General features: G+C 42.5%; 1 protein-coding gene across 2 annotated transcripts in view; it reads left to right on the top strand.

Moving 5' to 3' along the window:
• Positions 1-17,726, top strand: part of LOC137654629 (uncharacterized) — a 129,704-nt gene that overhangs the window by 39,458 nt on the left and 72,520 nt on the right. For both annotated transcript variants that reach the window (XM_068388428.1, XM_068388429.1), the window contains exon 4: positions 14,997-15,153. In XM_068388428.1, the coding sequence (XP_068244529.1) occupies positions 14,997-15,153 (157 nt within the window). The remainder of the gene's footprint in view (positions 1-14,996; positions 15,154-17,726) is intronic.

Here is a 17,726-nt window from a genome sequence, read left to right as displayed (position 1 = left end):
CGGCTGCCTGCTCCCACACTCCACCTGTGAGAGCTCCACCACCGATGCGCAGTCGACCCTGCCAGACGCATGTTCATGCTGCACCCTCCATTGACATGCGTGAGCTACCGCATCAGCAGTGGGAAGGTGCTGTCAAGCTGCCGTGTTTTGCCGCAATGCGGCATGCTCCGCAACCCACGGCAGTCTCTCCCACGCACCAGCACTCCGCTTTTGTTATTGCCAGCTCCCACACTCCGACTGCGGAGAAGGTTGACGATGCACCCGTGGGCCTACAGCCTTCCACGGTTGTGCGCCCGGCATGGCTGCCTGCTCCCACACTCTTGTTGTGAGAGCTCCTCCATCCATGCACAGTCAACCCTGCCAGACGTATGATGACTCCCACAGACACACGGAGCACTCCGTTGCCGTGCGTGAGCTACCACAAGCTGCCGTGTTTTGACACGGTGTGTCAGCCTCCGCAACACACTGTGGTTACCGCCACTCGCCCGCAGCAAACTAGTCAGTCAAGAGTTGAGGCTTCCCCACACAACTTTGGTTGTTGCCAACTCACAGACTGTCAAACAGTTACATGACGTTGCCTTCTGGTCTGCTACTATACACCAGTGCTGTATGTCCTCACGCTCCTGTTGTGGTTGACAGTTCAGTTTTTGACAGTTCACAGACTGTCAAGCAGTTTCATAACGTTGCCTTCTGGTCTGCTGCTTATGCTCCAGTGAAACCCTCACTGAGATAACCTAGCTTTTCTCGGACATGGTTCCTGTAGATGAGAAAGTGCTGTTCTCCCTCCTTCTGATATTCCCTTGAGGACTCTGTCATTTGGAGAGGAGCCTTAAGCTGCTTAGCCTCCTATGGACTTTAATTAAAGCATAACATGCTTCCAGGGAGGGTAAATGGTTCCGCTTCAGTCGCTACCCCGTCTGTTGCCACACCTGCTCCCATAGACCTTGAGCTTTGTTGCAAGACATGCAGTCCAAGCTTAGTCCTTGATAGAGGATTTTTTACGGAGAAGAACCTTCTTGCCAACAACCTTCCTACCGGTTGATTGTACGCCCTGTTGACGCTGAGATTTCCTTCTCACGTCCGCCAGTTGAGATGATTCCTCCTCCGGTGCGACCCAGTTTGGGTTGCCAGTCGCACGTTAACGTTAAGCGACTCTCGGAGGTGGTTGTGGACGTTCAGTGTGTCACTAGGAAGACGTTCAACAACCAGCAGAGGTGACTTGTTGTGACGCAGTGCGGCAACCTCAGCAACCCTATAGGGGTTGTCTGCACAACCCAGACAGTCTAGACAGTTTCGGGTTGTCGCTGTACTTTCTCGCTTCCCCATGGTTGACAGTTCACAGACTGTGCAGCAGTACCATGATCTTGTGTCCGGCTCCGTCACGCATCCACCAGTGCGACCGGATTCAGCGAGTCAGACGTTGCCCACTCCGTTGCCGTTTCCTCATCAGTTTCAGATGAGGAACCCTCTGATGAGGACATGGCTGAACAAGACGATCAACCCCCAGCCCTGCTATCCATCCAGAAGATGCTGAAGAAGGAACGCGGCCCTGTCAGGCTGTGGATGAGTCTGGTTAAGACACTGTCATCCGTGGTTCAATTGGTGTCACTTGGAAGACTACCCCTCCGTCCTCTTCGGTTTCATCTAGCTCTTCACTGGAAAAGGACAAGACGCTAGAAGCGGTCTAGATCCCGGTTTCCGGAAGATAAGTCTGGTCTGACTGGATGAAAGGACTTTATCAACCTTTGATAGGTTTTTCCCCTGACTGTTCAGACTCCCAACCACGTTCTCTTCTCAGACGCATCGGACTTAGGCTGGGGTGCGACCTTAGGCGGTAGAGAATGCTCGGGATTATGGAACTCGAGTCAAAGGACAATGCATTTCAACTGCAAGAAGCTTCTGGCAGTACGTCTGACCTGGAAAAGCTTCAGGTCTCTCCTTCAAGGCAAAGTAGTGGAGGTGAACATGGTCAACTCCCTGCTTTGATGTACATGTCCTAGCAAGGAGGGACCTACTCTCTGACATGGTACGAGTTCGCAAGTGACCTCCTCTCCTGTTCAACAGGTCTAGACTTTTCACTAGTAACAAGTTTCTTCCAAGGCAACTTGAATGTCTTAGCAGATTGTCTCAGTAGGGAGGGACAATAATTCCAACATATTGGACCCTCCACTAGGATGTATGCAAGAGACTTTGGGTCTCCTGGGGCCAGCCAACCATAGATCTCTTCGCAACCTCGATGTCCAAGAGGCTCTCAATACTTTGCTCACCTATCCCGGACCCAGCAGTAGTTCTTTTAGATGCCTTTTTACTTGATTGGTCTCGTCTAGATCTATATGCATTCCCTCCGTTCTAGATTGTCAACAAGGTACTGCAGAAGTTCGCCTCTCACGAAGGGGCAAGTGGACGCTAATTGCTCCCCTCTGGCCCGCGAGAGAATAACTTACCGAGGTACTTCGATAGCTAGTAGACGTTCCCAGAACTCTTCCCCTAAGGGTGGACCTGCTACGTCTGCCACGCGTAAAGAAGGTACTCCAAGGCCTCTACGCTCTTCGTCTCACTGCCTTCAGAGTATCGAAATACTCTCGAGAACTAGAGGTTTTTCGAAGGAGGCAACCAGAGCGATTGCTAGAGCAAGGAGAACATCCACCCTTAGAGTCTACCAATCGAAGTGGGAAATTTTTCGAAACAGGTGCAAGTTAGTATCCGTTTCCTCGACCAGTACCTCTGTAACTCAAATAGCTGACTTCCTCTTATATCTGAGGAAAGAGCGATCTCTTTCAGCTCCCACTCAAGGGTTACAGAAGCATGTTGGCATCAGTCTTCCGTCACAGAGGCTTAGATCTTTCCAACAATAAAGATCTACAGGACCTCCTTAAGTCTTTTGAGACCACGAAGGAGCGTCGTTTGGTTACACCTGGTTGGAATTTAGACGTGGTTCTAAGATTCCTTATGTTAGACAGGTTCGAACCACTTCAATCAGCCTCCCTGAAAGATCTCGCCTTTAAGACACTTTTCCTGATATGCTTAACCACAGCTAAGAGTCAGTGAGATTCATGCCTTCAGCAAGAACATCGGATTTTCATCCGAAACGGCTACATGTTCTACATCTTGGTTTTCTAGCCAAACACGAGCTGCCTTCTCGGCCTTGACCAATATCGTTCGATATTCCAAACTTATCGTATGGTTGGAAATGAACTAGAAAGAGTATTATGTCCTGTAAGAGCTCTTAAGTTCTATTTTAAAACCTTTACGAGGCCCGTCTGAAGCTTTACGGTGTTCAGTTAAGAATTCATCTTTGCCTATGTCAGAGAATTCTTTATCCTATTATTTTCAGACTGTTAATACGAGAAGCTCATTCCCTTCTGAATGAGGAAGACCAAGCTTGGCTGAAGGTAAGGACACACGAAGTTAGAGCTGTCACAACTTCAGTGACCTTTAAACAAAATAGATCTCTGCAAAATATATTCGACGCAACCTTTTGGAAAAGCTAATCAGTGTTTGCGTCTTTTATCTTTAGAATGTCCAGTCTCTTTACGAGAACTGCTACACTCTGGGACCATTCGTAACAACGAGTGCAGTAGTGGGGGCTCCACCACTACAATTCCCTAATTCCAGAACCTTTTTAATCTTTCTCTTGAAATATTTTTGGGTTGTCCGGAAGGCTAAGAAGCCTTTCGCATCCTACTTGATTTGGCGGGTGGTCAAAATCATTTCTTGAGAAGCGCCTAGATTAGAGGTTTTGATGAGGTCCTTTAGTATGGGTTGCAACCCTTCATACTTCAGCTCCTAGGAGTCGCTCAGCATCCTATGAGGATCGCGAGGCTCAGTAAGGAAGACGTACTTAAAAAGGCAGAGTAATTGTTCAAGTCGTCTTCCTTACCAGGTACTTATTTATTTTATGCTTGTTATTTTGAATAACTGCTAAAATGAAATACGGGATACTTAGCTTCTAATGTTAACATGTATGCTGGTCTCCACCCACCACCCTGGGTGTGAATCAGCTACATGATCATCGGGTAAGATTAATATTGAAAAATGTTATTTTCCTTAGTAAAATAAATTTTTGAATATACTTACCCGATGACCCTCCCTTCCTCCCCATAGAGAACCAGTGGACCGAGGAGAAAATTGAGTTCTTGTTGACAAGAAGTACTTGAGTACCTGCTCACAGATGGCGCTGTTGTGTACACCCCCACCTGTATAGCGATCGCTGGCGTATCCCGACCTTAGATTTCTGTCGGGCAACAGAGTTGACAGCTACATGATCATCGGGTAAGTATATTCAAAAATTTATTTTACTAAGGAAAATAACATTTTTGTACTTTTATGGTGGGAAAGGCATGGCTATTAGACATAAATCAAAATCCAATACTACTGTACTTGAAGAATCAAAGTCTGGAAAAACTGAATACAATGGATAATCTGGATTATGTAAAATATATGCAACATGCACAAAGAGATAACTGAACGCTGGTGCCAGAGATTAATATCTAGATCTGGAATATGGAATTGAATGGACTGCATGTTTTTTCACATCAGATTGATATGAGAATCGGCAACCAAAGACCAGACAGAAGCAAAATACTAAAAAATAAGGTGAAATGAAATATTTAAATTATTTTTAGGGGATAGACTGATTTTCAAAAATCTTTCTTTCTCAAGAAGCCAAGTTTTTGTGCACTTGAAGAAGAAACGGACCGAATTTGCTTCGCAAAAGTAAATGTGCAATCAAGAAATACGCCCAGAATTTTATAGTTAGAGACATTATCAATACAAAGATCTGGATGTTAAGGAGCCAATGTCCTTGACTTTCTTACAATAATAATCTGAGTTTTGTTAGAGTTTATCTTCATGCCCCATAATTTTCTCAATTCTCTAATTTCAGCTAGTTATATATTAAGGGATTCAGCAACCATATATCTAACTTTAGGAGATTTTATTGATAGAAAGAGTAGCATCACCGGCATATGCATCAAGCTTGTTTTTTAGCCCAAACTACATATCACATATTGTTGTTGATGGGCGCCATAATGAACATAGGAATGTGATATCTGGTGTTCATCAGGGTAGTGTTCTTGGCCCGTTATTTTTCATACTATATACATGACATGTGGTTTGGCCTAGAAAAAAGCTTATTGAATATGTATATTGTTACTCACTCTGCATCAATTCCATCTTCTGAATGTAGATCTGGAGTTGCTGAATCCCTTAATAGACCATCTAGCTAAAATTAGTGCATGGTGCAAATAATAGGGCATGAAGTTGAATCTTAATAAAACTCAAAAGTATACTGTAACTGTAAGTAGGTTGAGAACAGTTGCTCCTCAACATCCGGATCTCAGCATTGATAATTTTCTTCAATTCTGTATGACTCGTAATCTTTTTGGTGTGCTAATCTAAAACAAATTTACTTCTGAAAATGCATTAGGTCTGTGTCTTCTTCAATTGCACAAAGAATTGGCTTATTAAGAAAATCTTTCAAGATTTTCGGTGATCAGTCTATTCTGAAGTGTTTTAATTCTTTCATTCTGCCATATTTTGAGTAGTGTTCTCTTGCCTGGTTTTCAGCAGCTGATTCTTATCTTAATTTGTTGGACAGGAACTTACTGGCTATTAAATTTCTTATTACTGATCTAGATTCAGGTATTAATCTCAGGCATAGTCATTCAATTAGTTCATTATGCATGTTGCATGTATTTTTTTAATTCTGACTGTCCTGTACATTTTTATTTTTTTGGACAGTACCACTCGATTCGTAATACTAGGTATGTAGTTAATTTTAATAGTCAGGCTTTCTTGATCATGAGGCTCAATACTACACAGTATTCTAGAAGTTTTATTCCAGCTGTAACCAAGTTGTGGAATGATCTCTCCAATCGGGTAGTTGAATTGGTAGAACTTCAAAAGTTCAAACCTGCAGCAAATTTTTTTAGTTTGAACAGATGGACATAAGTCTCTCTCTGTAGTTTATATATGAAAGGTCTGTTTTAATGTTGTTACTGTTCTTAAAATAGTTTATTTTAATTTTTTATTTCTTTTCGTGTGGTTTATTTATTCCGTATTTCCTTTCCTCACTTCCTCACTGGGCTATTTTTCCCTGTTGGAGCTCTTGGGCTTTTTAGCATCCTGCTATTCCAACTAAGGTTGTAGCTTGGCTAGTAGTAATAACAAATATGTAAAGTAATGGGCTGAAAACACTTTCCTGAGGAATACCTGACATTTCTTCTTATATGTAGTCACTAGGGTGCCTATCAACAATTCTTTTTTACAATCCATTACTTAAAGATCCAACAATGATGTTGAGAAAACACCCACCAACTACCATGTAATTTTATGTGTAATACAATAATATAATAGGTATTATTTGTTATATGATTTTTTTTTTTACCATATTTAGGTACAATACAGTACTAAAGTTTCCAGGTAAAAGTGAGAGCTTTTACTAATGTTTATCATTTTAGAATACTTTATGTAAATTACCTTAAACATAATAAAAAAAATTTCTAATCAAATCTAAATTTTAGATATAAAACTTACCCGCTGGTTATATAAAGAGCTGAAGTCCCCTGACGCCCTGGCAGAAATTCAAATTCTCGCGCTATCGAAGATACGGCAGGTGTACAACCGCCCCCTAGCGGTAGCTCAGGTGGAACAACACACCATCTTCAGTTCTTCTTCTGCCGCTATAGCTGGCTGACATATAGAAGTTCGCTTTTGTGGTTTTACTCTCTTGGGAAGTTGTTGGGTGATGTACAACGTTCTTTTCTGAGTTTAAGCTATCGTTAATTGTTTTCACTTGTTTCTAGTCTTGAAATCTTTTAGTTTGAGATTATCTTTATTAATATTTCCCTTATTTTTTGCTCGTCGGTCTTTCACGTAACCATTCAAAATGGCCGACTCCTCCCCTGCTTTACGTAGGTGTGTTAGTGAAGGGTGTCGTACTCGACTTCCTAAAGGATCTATTGATCCTCATAATATTTGTGTGAAATGTAGGGGTAAATTTTGTTCATTTGATGATAGATGTAATGAGTGTGTTTCTTTAACTGATGATGATTTTGTAACATACGATCGTTATGTTAGGAGACTAGAGAGGGATAGAGTTAGGCGTAGTTCTTCATGATCTGTGGATAGAGCCTTACCTAATGTTAATGTTCCTAATCCTATTCCTTTCCCCGTGGTGGTAGATCAGGAACCTACTATGAAAGACATGTTTACCGCTATTTTGACTCTTGGTGAGAAAGTTGAGTCCTTAGCGGCTGATAGAAATACGATTTTTTCCGAGTTAAAGGTACTAAAAAACCGTGATTCTGTCGGAACTGTGGAAAGTGTTTCGGTGTCTGATGTTAGTGTACCGAAAAGTCGTGAATCTCTCGGTAATGTGAAAAGTGTTGCTAATGTATTTAGTGTTGCGGAGGGTGCGTCTGCGCGATCTTGTCATTCACCTAGCCTAAGACCTCTTTCGAGCTCTCAAACCTATGGGAGAAGTAATGTCGAACGGCTTAAGGGAACGAGAAGCGTCATCAATCGTGCAGACGTCCCCTTGAACGTTCCTGTTGCCGTAGCTCAGGCCGTTCACCCTCATCGTAGGAAAGGTGAGGTTCATGCGTTATCCCCGTCTTCCGATGAAGGGTCGGGGAGTGAGATCTGGCGTCGCGCGTCAAGACCGCTTAAACGGACTCATGATGTTTCACAGCGTCAGGAATCGCCTGTGCGTCCAGGATGTAGCTCGTGGGACTCACCGGAACGTTTCTGTTCTCCCATCGCTTGCACTCTTGCTAAACGTCCAGATCACCGTGTTCGTGTGGATAAGATTCCTTCCGATTCAGACCTTGTTACGATTCATGCTCCCCCTCTTCCTTCAGACTTGTTACGATTCATGCTCCCCCTCTTCCTTCAGATTGGCTTTCTTCTCCCGAAATACGTGGTGATGTTGGATCGAATATTCCTTAAGGGAGTTCTGTAGATCCTAAATGGTCTATGCTTGTGACTATGAAGGAACAACTCTCGTTGTTGATGGATTCTTATCAACCAGGTATTGGCGGTATGTCTGGGCGTCAGGTGTCAGACCAGTTATCGCACAGGCGTTCGATGGTCTCTGGTGCTGACGAGTTATTGCTTAGGCGGTCTCCCATTCATAGTGTCCAACGCCAGGTTGATTTTGATGAGTCGCGTCAGAGAGGTTTGGTTGACCGTTTTTCGCCTTCTGGTCGTGTGGAAGAACATCGGCGTCGACAAGTGGACGAGACGCGTCAACGTTTTGAAGTAGTGGATTGCCCGCGTCAACAACTTGTGGACGCGTCGCGTCAAAACATCGATTCTCAGCGTCGACATCTTGACAGCTTTGATCGTTCGCGTCAACAGTTTTCGGACTCTACGCGTCCACTCAGCGATCTTCGGCAGTTGCCTTCGGAGTCCAAGTGTCAATCTGTTCAACAGCAGTCGGATCCTAAGTGGTGTAGGCAGTTGTTAGTTGAAGAAGATTGTCTACCCGTCCATGTTTCTCGTCAATCTACTTCAACCTCTCCCCGTCAGTTGGATGCAGATATTGGCTTTGACAGGCAATCCCATCCAGACTTTGTTCCTTCGGCTCAGGCTGCAGCAGTTGCTGCACTGCCAGAAGACGAACTTGAGGAAAAAATCAGATGTGGACGATCCTATTGAGGAAGTCTCTGAGAATGAGGAGGAGAATCATTATCAACATGCTGTTGATCTTCGCAAGTTTATGCTGATTCTTACTGGAATTTTCCCGGATCAGTTTACTCCTGTGGCCCCTCGTTCTCCGCCTTCTGAGTTCATCTTAGGTAAAGCTACCAAAGTTCCAGTTTATACCAAGATGGTTCTTTCTCGATCCTCTAAACGGGCCTTGAAATTAATGGGTTCCTGGTTGGACTCTAAGAAATCTTTTGGCAAGACGGCCTTTGCCTTTCCTCCCGCTAGGTTGGCTTCTAAATCTAGTGTGTGGTACGAGACTGGTGAAGTGTTGGGCTTGAGTTTTCCTTCGTCTGCCCAAGGGGATTTTTCAAGTTTAGTAGATGCTTCTCGTCGTCTTGCCTTAAGGAAAACGAAGATTTGGTGGTCCATTCCAGAGTTCGATCATTTGTTTAAAGGTCTGTTCAGGGCCTTCGAGGTGTTTAATTTCTTAGACTGGGCTCTGGGGGCTTTGAGTAAGAGGGTCTCAGATATGACTGATACGGACACTAGTGGACTGGTTCATTTGATGTCCTGCTTGGATAAAGGTGTGAGGGATGGCTCCAACGAGCTAGCTGCCTTGTTCAAGGCTGGAATCCTCAAGAAAAGGGCCACGATATGCTCTTTTCTCTCTGCAGGAGTGTCTCCCTACCAGAAAACGGGCCTTCTTTTCGCACCTTTGGCTAATACCTTATTTCCGCAAGAGTTGGTAGGCAAAGTGGCCACTGCTCTCACGCAGAAAGCCACGCATGACTTAGTTACTAATACGACAAGGAAAGTTTTGCCGTCGTCGTTTTCCTCTCGTAAGCCTATGGAATCCTCTTCTGGTTTTCGACCTTCTCAGTCCTTTCATGGGAAATCCTCTGGAAGGGGCTCTTTCAAACCAGAAGGAAGGAAACCTACAGGCAGAGGGGGCAAGTCGGGCCGAGGTAAAGTCTGACTGCCCTTTCCTTCAGACAGCAGTGGGTGCCAGGTTAACTCACTTCTGGGAGGCTTGGGAAATGGAGCGGACCCCTGGTCCGTCCAAGTGTTATAGGAGGGTTAGAAGATCCCCCTCCTGGCAAATCCTCCTTTAGTCACAGATCCGGTGGATCTTTCGCCCAAATACAGAGAGGGACTGAAGAAGCAAGCCATGCGTCTTCAGACGTCTTTTATTAGAGAAGCAAGCAATAGAGGAAGTGCAGGATGTTTTGTCTCCGGGGTTTTACAACCGCCTTTTCCTAGTACCCAAGAGTTCCGGGGAGTGGAGACCGGTTCTGGACGTAAGTGTGCTAAATGGTTACGTCCAAAATTTGATGTTCACTATGGAGACTCAGAAAACAGTTCTGGCGGCTGTGAGGAAGGACGATTGGATGGTCTCTATAGATCTTCAGGACGCCTATTTCCACCTTCCAATTCATCTCAGCTGCAGACATTATCTGAGGTTCATGGACGGAAACAAGGTCTTCCAGTTCAGGGCTCTTTTTTTCGGACTCTGCACGGCTCCTCTATTGTTTACCAAGATCATGCTGAATGTGGCAAGCATGCTGCATTCGAGGGGAATCAGAGCCCCTCTGTATCTGGACGATTGGCTGATAAGAACCTCCTCAGCCGATTGTTGTTTGAAGGACCTCAAAATGACTTTGGATCTCTCCAGAGAACTGGGCCTCCTGGTGAGCTCGAAAAAATTGCAACTGTCTCCATCCCAGGAGATTCTTTATTTGGGGATGGAGATTCACAGTCGGAGTTTTCGGGCTTTTCCGTCGTCGGTGAGAATTCAGGCAGCCCTCCTAAAAGTCCAAACTTTCCTGAAGAGAGAACTTTGCTCCGTAAGAGATTGGATGAGCCTTCTGGGGACTCTCTCATCATTAGAGAAGTTCATGACCCTGGGGAGGTTGCACTTGCGTCCTCTTCAGTTTCATCTCAATCGCCATTGGAAGAAAGGGGACAACCTCGACAGGGATTGCATTCCCATCTCGGTTTCCATCAAGTCTCATCTTCAATGGTGGTACAACGAGCCCAGACTGAAAGAAGGCTTCTCTTTACTTCAGAAGAGCCCAGACCTCGTGTTGTGTTCCTACGCCTCCAACTCGGGGTGGGGAGCCACTCTAGAGAAGAAGGAGCTTTCGGGGACTTGGACGGTGGAGCAAACATCTCTCCACATCAATCAAAAGGAGCTTTTGGCTATTCATCTGGCTCTCATAGGCTTCGAGAAGCAGATCAGGGGCAAAGTGGTCCAAGTCAATGCGGACAGCACGACAGCTCTGGCCTATATTGTGAAACAGGGCGGGACCCACTCTTGGCCTCTGTACGAGATTGCAAGACTTCTTCTCGTTTGGGCAGAGGAAAGGAAGGTGACTCTTTTCACTCGATTCATCCAGGGGGTCAACAATGTGAGCGCAGACAGACTCAGCAGGGGAGGTCAGGTTCTCTCCACAGAGTGGATTTTACACCCGGACGTCTGCAAGAGTCTGTGGCGGTTAAGGGGTCGACCTCTCGTGGATCTCTTTGCCACCGCAAAGACAAAAAGGCTGGAGTGTTACTTCTCTCCGGTTCCGGATCCCGAAGCCTTGCACATAGACGCCTTTCTGATGAACTGGTCACACATGGAGGTTTATGCTTTCCCTCCGTTCAAGATTCTTTACAAAGTGATTCAGAAGTTCATTTCCCACGAAGAGACCAGAATGACACTGATAGCTCCGTTCTAGGCGTCAAGGAGCTGGTTTCCAGAGGTACTGGAATGGATGGTGGATTTCCCGAGAAGCCTTCCCATAAGACCCGATCTTCTCAGACAACCTCACTCGGCCCGAAATCATCTAAACCTCCGAGCTCTACGTCTGACTGCCTTCAGACTATTGAAAAACTCGCTAGAGCTAGAGGATTTTCGAAGAAGGTAGCCAAGGCAATTGCGAGGGCAAGGAGGTCTTCAACCATCAGGGTGTATCAGTCCAAGTGGGAGTTATTCAGAGAGTGGTGTAGGACTAACGCGATTCCCTCTTCCAGTACCTCTCTTACCCAGATAGTAGATTTTTTCTTGGACCTTAAATTTAAACATAACTTCTCGTCATCTACTATTAAAGGTTACAGGAGTATGTTGGCAACGGTTTTTAGACACAGGAACCTAGACCTTTCTAATAATAAGGATCTACAAGATTTGCTTAGGTCTTTTGATACAACCAAGAAGATTCAAACAGCTCCCCTTGCCTGGAATTTGGATGTTGTCCTTAAATTTCTCATGAGTGACAGATTTGAGCCTTTACACTCAGTTTCATTTAAGGATTTAACCTTGAAAACACTTTTTCTGGTTACCCTTGCCGCTGCTAAAAGAGTTAGTGAGGTACAGGTACACACTTTAAGCAGGAACATTGGTTTTTGGAATGAAAAAGCCAGTTGTTCTTTGCAACTGGGGTTTCTGGCCAAGAATGAGAACCCTTCTCGGCCATAGCCCAAATCCTTCGAGATTTCTCTGATTTGGCTGGCGGTGAATTAGAAAGGGTCCTCTGTCCAGTTAGAGCGTTACGGCTTTATGTGGACAGGACTAAGAATCTAAGGGGTAACTCAGACGCTCTGTGGTGTGCAGTTCGGAAACCCTCGATGCCCATGTCTAAGAATGCCTTGTCTTTTTTCATTAGATTGTTGATTCGAGAAGCTCATCCTCAGTGTGATGAGTCGGATCAGAGGCTTCTCAAAGTGAAGACACATGAAGTCAGAGCGGTAGCGACTTCAGTGGCCTTTAAACAGAACCGTTCTCTGCAAAGTCTGATGGATACGACCTTTTGGAGAAGTAAGTCTGTGTTTGGATCTCATTATTTGAGAAATATTCAGACTCGCTATAAGGACTTTTTTACATTGGGTCCTTTTGTAGCGGCAAATGCGATAGTAGGTGAATGATCTACCACTACGTTCCCTTTTTCCTAATACCCCTTTTCTATCTCCTGGAACTCTTTTGTTATGGTTGTTTGTGGAGATTGGTCGTCAGTCTTCCGCAGTCTTTGATTTGGTTAGGTGGTCAATTTGTTCCTTGAGTGCACCCAGAACAAGGGTATTGGTTGAGGTTCTGTCATGTTATAGGTGGTCGTACCGTTTGACAGCTCCTGGAGATTTTCAGCCCGAGTGGATCACTGGATCTCTTAAGGATAGCGGACGAAATGAGGCAGAGTATCATTGCTGTCAGCTTCCTTATCAGGTGAGAACCGCTTAAGTTTATTGTATGTAACCCTTAAGTGAATTTTCTATATGTAGCTGTCTCTGACCCGCCACCAATGTGTGTCAATCAGCTCTTTATATAACCAGCGGGTAAGTTTTATATTTAAAAATGATATTTTCATAATAAAATAAATTTTTGAATATACTTACCTGCTGGTTATATAAATTTAACACCCACCCTCCTCCCCTCTAGAGACTACCTATGGTATTGCTATGAGGCATGGAAGAACTGGAGATGGTGTGTTGTACCACCTGAGCTACCGCTAGGGTGCGGTTGTACACCTGCCGTATCTTCGATAGCGCGAGAATTTGAATTTCTGCCAGGGCGTCAGGGAACTTTAGCTCTTTATATAACCAGCGGGTAAGTATATTCAAAAAATTATTTTATTATGAAAATATCATTTTGCAAATTGTGAATGCTTTCTATAATGACTCCTTATTAGATTTTTAATTGTGCTGGAGAGAAAAAGTTTGTGGAACAGTTTGACCAAAATGTGGGCATCAGGTTTTGCTTAAATTCACATTCTTCCATAAAAATAGTAGATACTGCTGTGTACAAAATGGGGTAGCATATTGGGAACTTCAGTGTGTCACAATCTACGAGTCGGGATTTTGATCGCCGCTGAAGTCATATATTATTATTATTTTTATTATTATTATTATTATTATTATTATTATTATTATTATTTATATTATTATTATTACTATTATTATTATTATTACAAGCTAGTCTACAACCCTAGTTGAAAAAGCAAAATGCTATACGCCTAAGGGCTCCAACAGGGAAAAATAGCCCATTGAGGGAAGGAAACTAGGAAATAAATAAACTACAAGAGAAGAATAAACAATTAAAATAAAATATTTCAAGGACAGTAACAGCGTTAAATTAGATCCTTCACATATAAACTATAAAAACTTAAAAAAAAAACAAAAGAGGCAGAAAAATAAGATAGAACAGCATGCCTGAGTGTACCCTCAAGCAAGAGAACTCGAATCCAAGACAGTGGAAGGCCATGGTACAGAGGCTATGGCACCATCACATACCAGAGAACAATGGTATGATTTGGAGTGTCTTCTCCTTGAAGAGCTGCTTACCTTAGCTAAAGTCTCTCTTCTATCCTTACCAAGAGGAAAGTAGCCACTGAACAATTGCATTGCAGTAGTCAACCCTTGAGCGAAGAAAAATTCTTTGGTAATCTCCGTGTTGTCAGGTGTATGAGGATAGAGGAGAATTTGATAAGAATAGGCCAGACTATTTGGTGTACAGTATGTGTATGCAAAGTCAAAATGAGTGGTAACCAGAGAGAGCGATCCAATTTAGTACTGTCTGGCCAGTCAAAGGACCCAATAATTCTAGCGGTAGTACAGTATCTCAAAGGGTGGCTAGTGCCCTGGCCAACTTACTACCTACCTTGCTGATTTATCAGTAGCCATTATTTTGCCCTCCCTGGACATAGCATGGGTGGAGAGATCGCGTAGGCGATGATCATATTTATATTATATTGGGTCGATTTCCAGGACATTGGCCTATCACTCATGAGAGACCTTTATATAGGTGACCCTTAATAGTATTTCACTCTGTTTATCGGTGCTTGGAATGTAACATAATTTTCTTCATAAAAAATCAAAGATTAACATGCAGTATTTCCCAGCTCTTGTCATTTTTATGCATACTGTGTAATCATACAGTATAAGTAGTTTGTGTATTTTGTCAAGAGATTTAATGGTTTCATTTCTTTGAAAGTTGTTCATAGACATTGTATTCAATTTTTCTTTTCAAGTTTTTTATTTCATTTAATATGTTTCTGTGACACTATTTAATTTCGGCAAGAACCATGAACTAATGTTGAATAGGTATACTCCCCTGCAATTGGACAACCGGGGCAATTTCTGTGGTTCAATAGCTTAAATGAGCATATCAAGTAGTACAATAGTATGAAAGTTTTCTGTTTATTTAAATGTCTTCTGCTAAGGATTTTTGTTTTGAAAACTTTGTAGATGTTTGGTAGCTTTTGAAAGGATAGGTGTTGTACATGTCGTTGGGCAATACAAGTTATGCTGTTTGTCCATTGTAGTTATTTACCTTTAGATATCTAAGTCTTGATTGTTTTTTAATGTTTCAGCTAAAACTGTTCATGACCATCAACTTGAAAAGAAAAAGAAAATGTTGAGTGAGGCTGCTGAATCCTCTTTGTCTGCTAATGATGAAGATTGGGATTCTGAGTGTGTAGTTTCGACATACAAGCCAGAGGAGCATATGATTCACAGAGATATTGTCCGGTGAGTTAATAAGATGTAATTTTTCAATATTAAACTTACCCGATAATCATGTAGCTGTCAACTCCGTTGCCCGACAGAATTCTACGGAAGGGATACGCCAGCGATCGCTATACAAGAGGGGGGCGCACTCACAAGCGCCACCTGTGGCCAGGTACCGCAGTACTTCTTGTTGACACCACTTCAATTTTTCCTCTGTCGTGCTTCCGGCAAGACGTTCATGGATACGCTTATAATTTTGGAGTCTTGTTCACGGTTTTTGGTGAAGTATTGCTCTAAGATTTCAGCTTTCGCTATTCAGGAAGTTTTATTATTAGCTTAGCTAGCTTTTGGAATTAATTTTATTAATTATGGTGACGAAGAGAGTATGAACTCTCTTTCACCTTTAAATGGCAGACCCTTCCCTTAGACGGAAGTGTTGGTGTCTAAGAGAGTATAGACTCTCTTTCTTAATTTTGCTTAACAAAAGTTATAGATTTATTTTATATCTCTCCGCCTTTTATAGGCCTCTTCGATTAACTTCCTTTTTTATAAATTTATTAAAATTAATTTTTATATTTGTTTATATTCGACCTTTCCTAATAGTAGGCGGTCTTTTCTTGTACCGAAGTTAATTAACATTGAGCCCGTCATTTCGGTTTTACCTGTTAACATATTATGCTACAGTGAACCCTCGTTTATCGCGGTAGATAGGTTCCAGTCGCGGCCGCGATAGGTGAAAATCCGCGAAGTAGTGACACCATATTTACCTCTTTATTCAACATGTATATTCAGACTTTTAAAACCTTCCCTTGTACGTAGTACTGTTAACATACTACCCTTTATAGTACAGAACACTTAATGCATGTACTACAGTACCCTAAACTAAAACAGGCACAAATATTAAAGGCAATTTTATATCATGCGTTTCCTAAACACGCTAAAAAGCACGATAAAAAATGGCAACCAATGTTTTGTTTACATTTATCTCTGATCATAATGAAGAAACAAACTGGAGGTAGAGCTTTGCTTATTACCCAGACATATTTCCCATACTTTTCCTTTAGAACTACATCACATCTTCCTACTTTAGATATATATATATATATATATATATATATATATATATATATATATATATATATATATATATATATATATATATATATATATATATGTGTGTGTGTGTTTATATATATATATATATATTTATATGTATACACATATACATACCTACATATATACATGCATACATATATACATAGATACATGCATACATATATATATATATATATATATATATATATATATATATATATATATATATATATATTACAGTATATATATGGGTTATGGAAAAAATCCGCGAAGTGGTGAATCCGCGATGGTCGAACCGCGAAGTAGCGAGGGTTCACTGTATTTTAATGTTTTTGAAAGAATTTCTTTGATAGTCTCGTACTGTTTCAAAGTTGAACTAACGTTTTGTTTTGTCTCTGCAGTTGTTGACGTTCAGAACGTTCAACTTGCGCTCTATCGTTACGATAGAGAGAGAATTTTCACGGTGTCACGTTGCAGTAAGAGTAAACCGTTTATAGCGTTTTGTTCATTCTTTCTTAGCTTAATGGTTTTAATTCTAATAAAGGAACTTTTTATTTGGGAAATCTTTCAGTTTTTTTCCTTTAACAATAATATGTTTTAACGAGTATATATGATTGGGCTCTTCTCTCAGGTTCTAAGTCAAGAGAGAGAGAGAGAGAGAGATAGAGACGGAGGGAGAGAGAGCTGGATAAACGTTTCGTTCAAGCGAGTAACGTTGTTATCGTTTTTGCTCTTCTCCCTAGTCTCTTTAGGGGAAGAAGGTAAACGTTTCTAGAGTTTATTCTTGTTCTCAAGCTTTATGCGATGAGAGATTTTAAACGTAGTTTATTTGATCTAGTGTTTAGTCTCTTTCCAGCCACTGAATTATTTATCTTTCATTAGATTTTTCTGTTACATTGTAATTCTGTTTTCGCAATTACTAACTTTTAAGGAAGGATAGAATTGCGTGTTTCAGGTACAAACCACTTAAAGTTTCGAGTTCAGTGAAATAAGTGCAAACAGAAATTCAAAAGTGATAAGTGATTAGCGCAAAGTGTGTCAGTGTTGTGCGTGAGGGTACTTCTGTGCGTGCCAGTCGTCCTCCCAGTCCGGGACCTCTTGCAAGCTCCCAAGCCCAGGGGAGAAGCAATGTCGAAGGGCAAAAGGGTTCGGCAGGCCTTGATCGGCGCACAGAAGTATCCTCGGTGGTTGCGGGCGTGTCTTACAGAGACCGTCACTCCCACCCGCAGACGATTGAGCCCTTATTTTACTCGTCTGCAGAAGAAATTTCGGGGAGAAAACGCTGGACTCAGGTTTCAAGACCTCTTAAACGTAAAGTCCAGACCTCTAGAGTTCAACAACCCGGATGCAGTCATTGGGTTAGCTCTGACTCTCCGCAGTCATCAGGTGACTGCACACCTCCTAAGAAAGGTAAGGTGATGCCGCAACAGACCTCATCTTCTGTTAAGGCTTTGCCTCAGCAGACCTTAGCGTCTGCCGACCCCAAGATGACTTTGCTG

Source organism: Palaemon carinicauda, chromosome 15 (genome assembly GCF_036898095.1).
Source record: "Palaemon carinicauda isolate YSFRI2023 chromosome 15, ASM3689809v2, whole genome shotgun sequence".
Taxonomy (NCBI): Eukaryota; Metazoa; Arthropoda; class Malacostraca; order Decapoda; family Palaemonidae; genus Palaemon; species Palaemon carinicauda.
The sequence above is the reverse complement of the archived record's forward strand: the minus strand, read 5'-3'. Positions and strand labels throughout refer to the sequence as shown.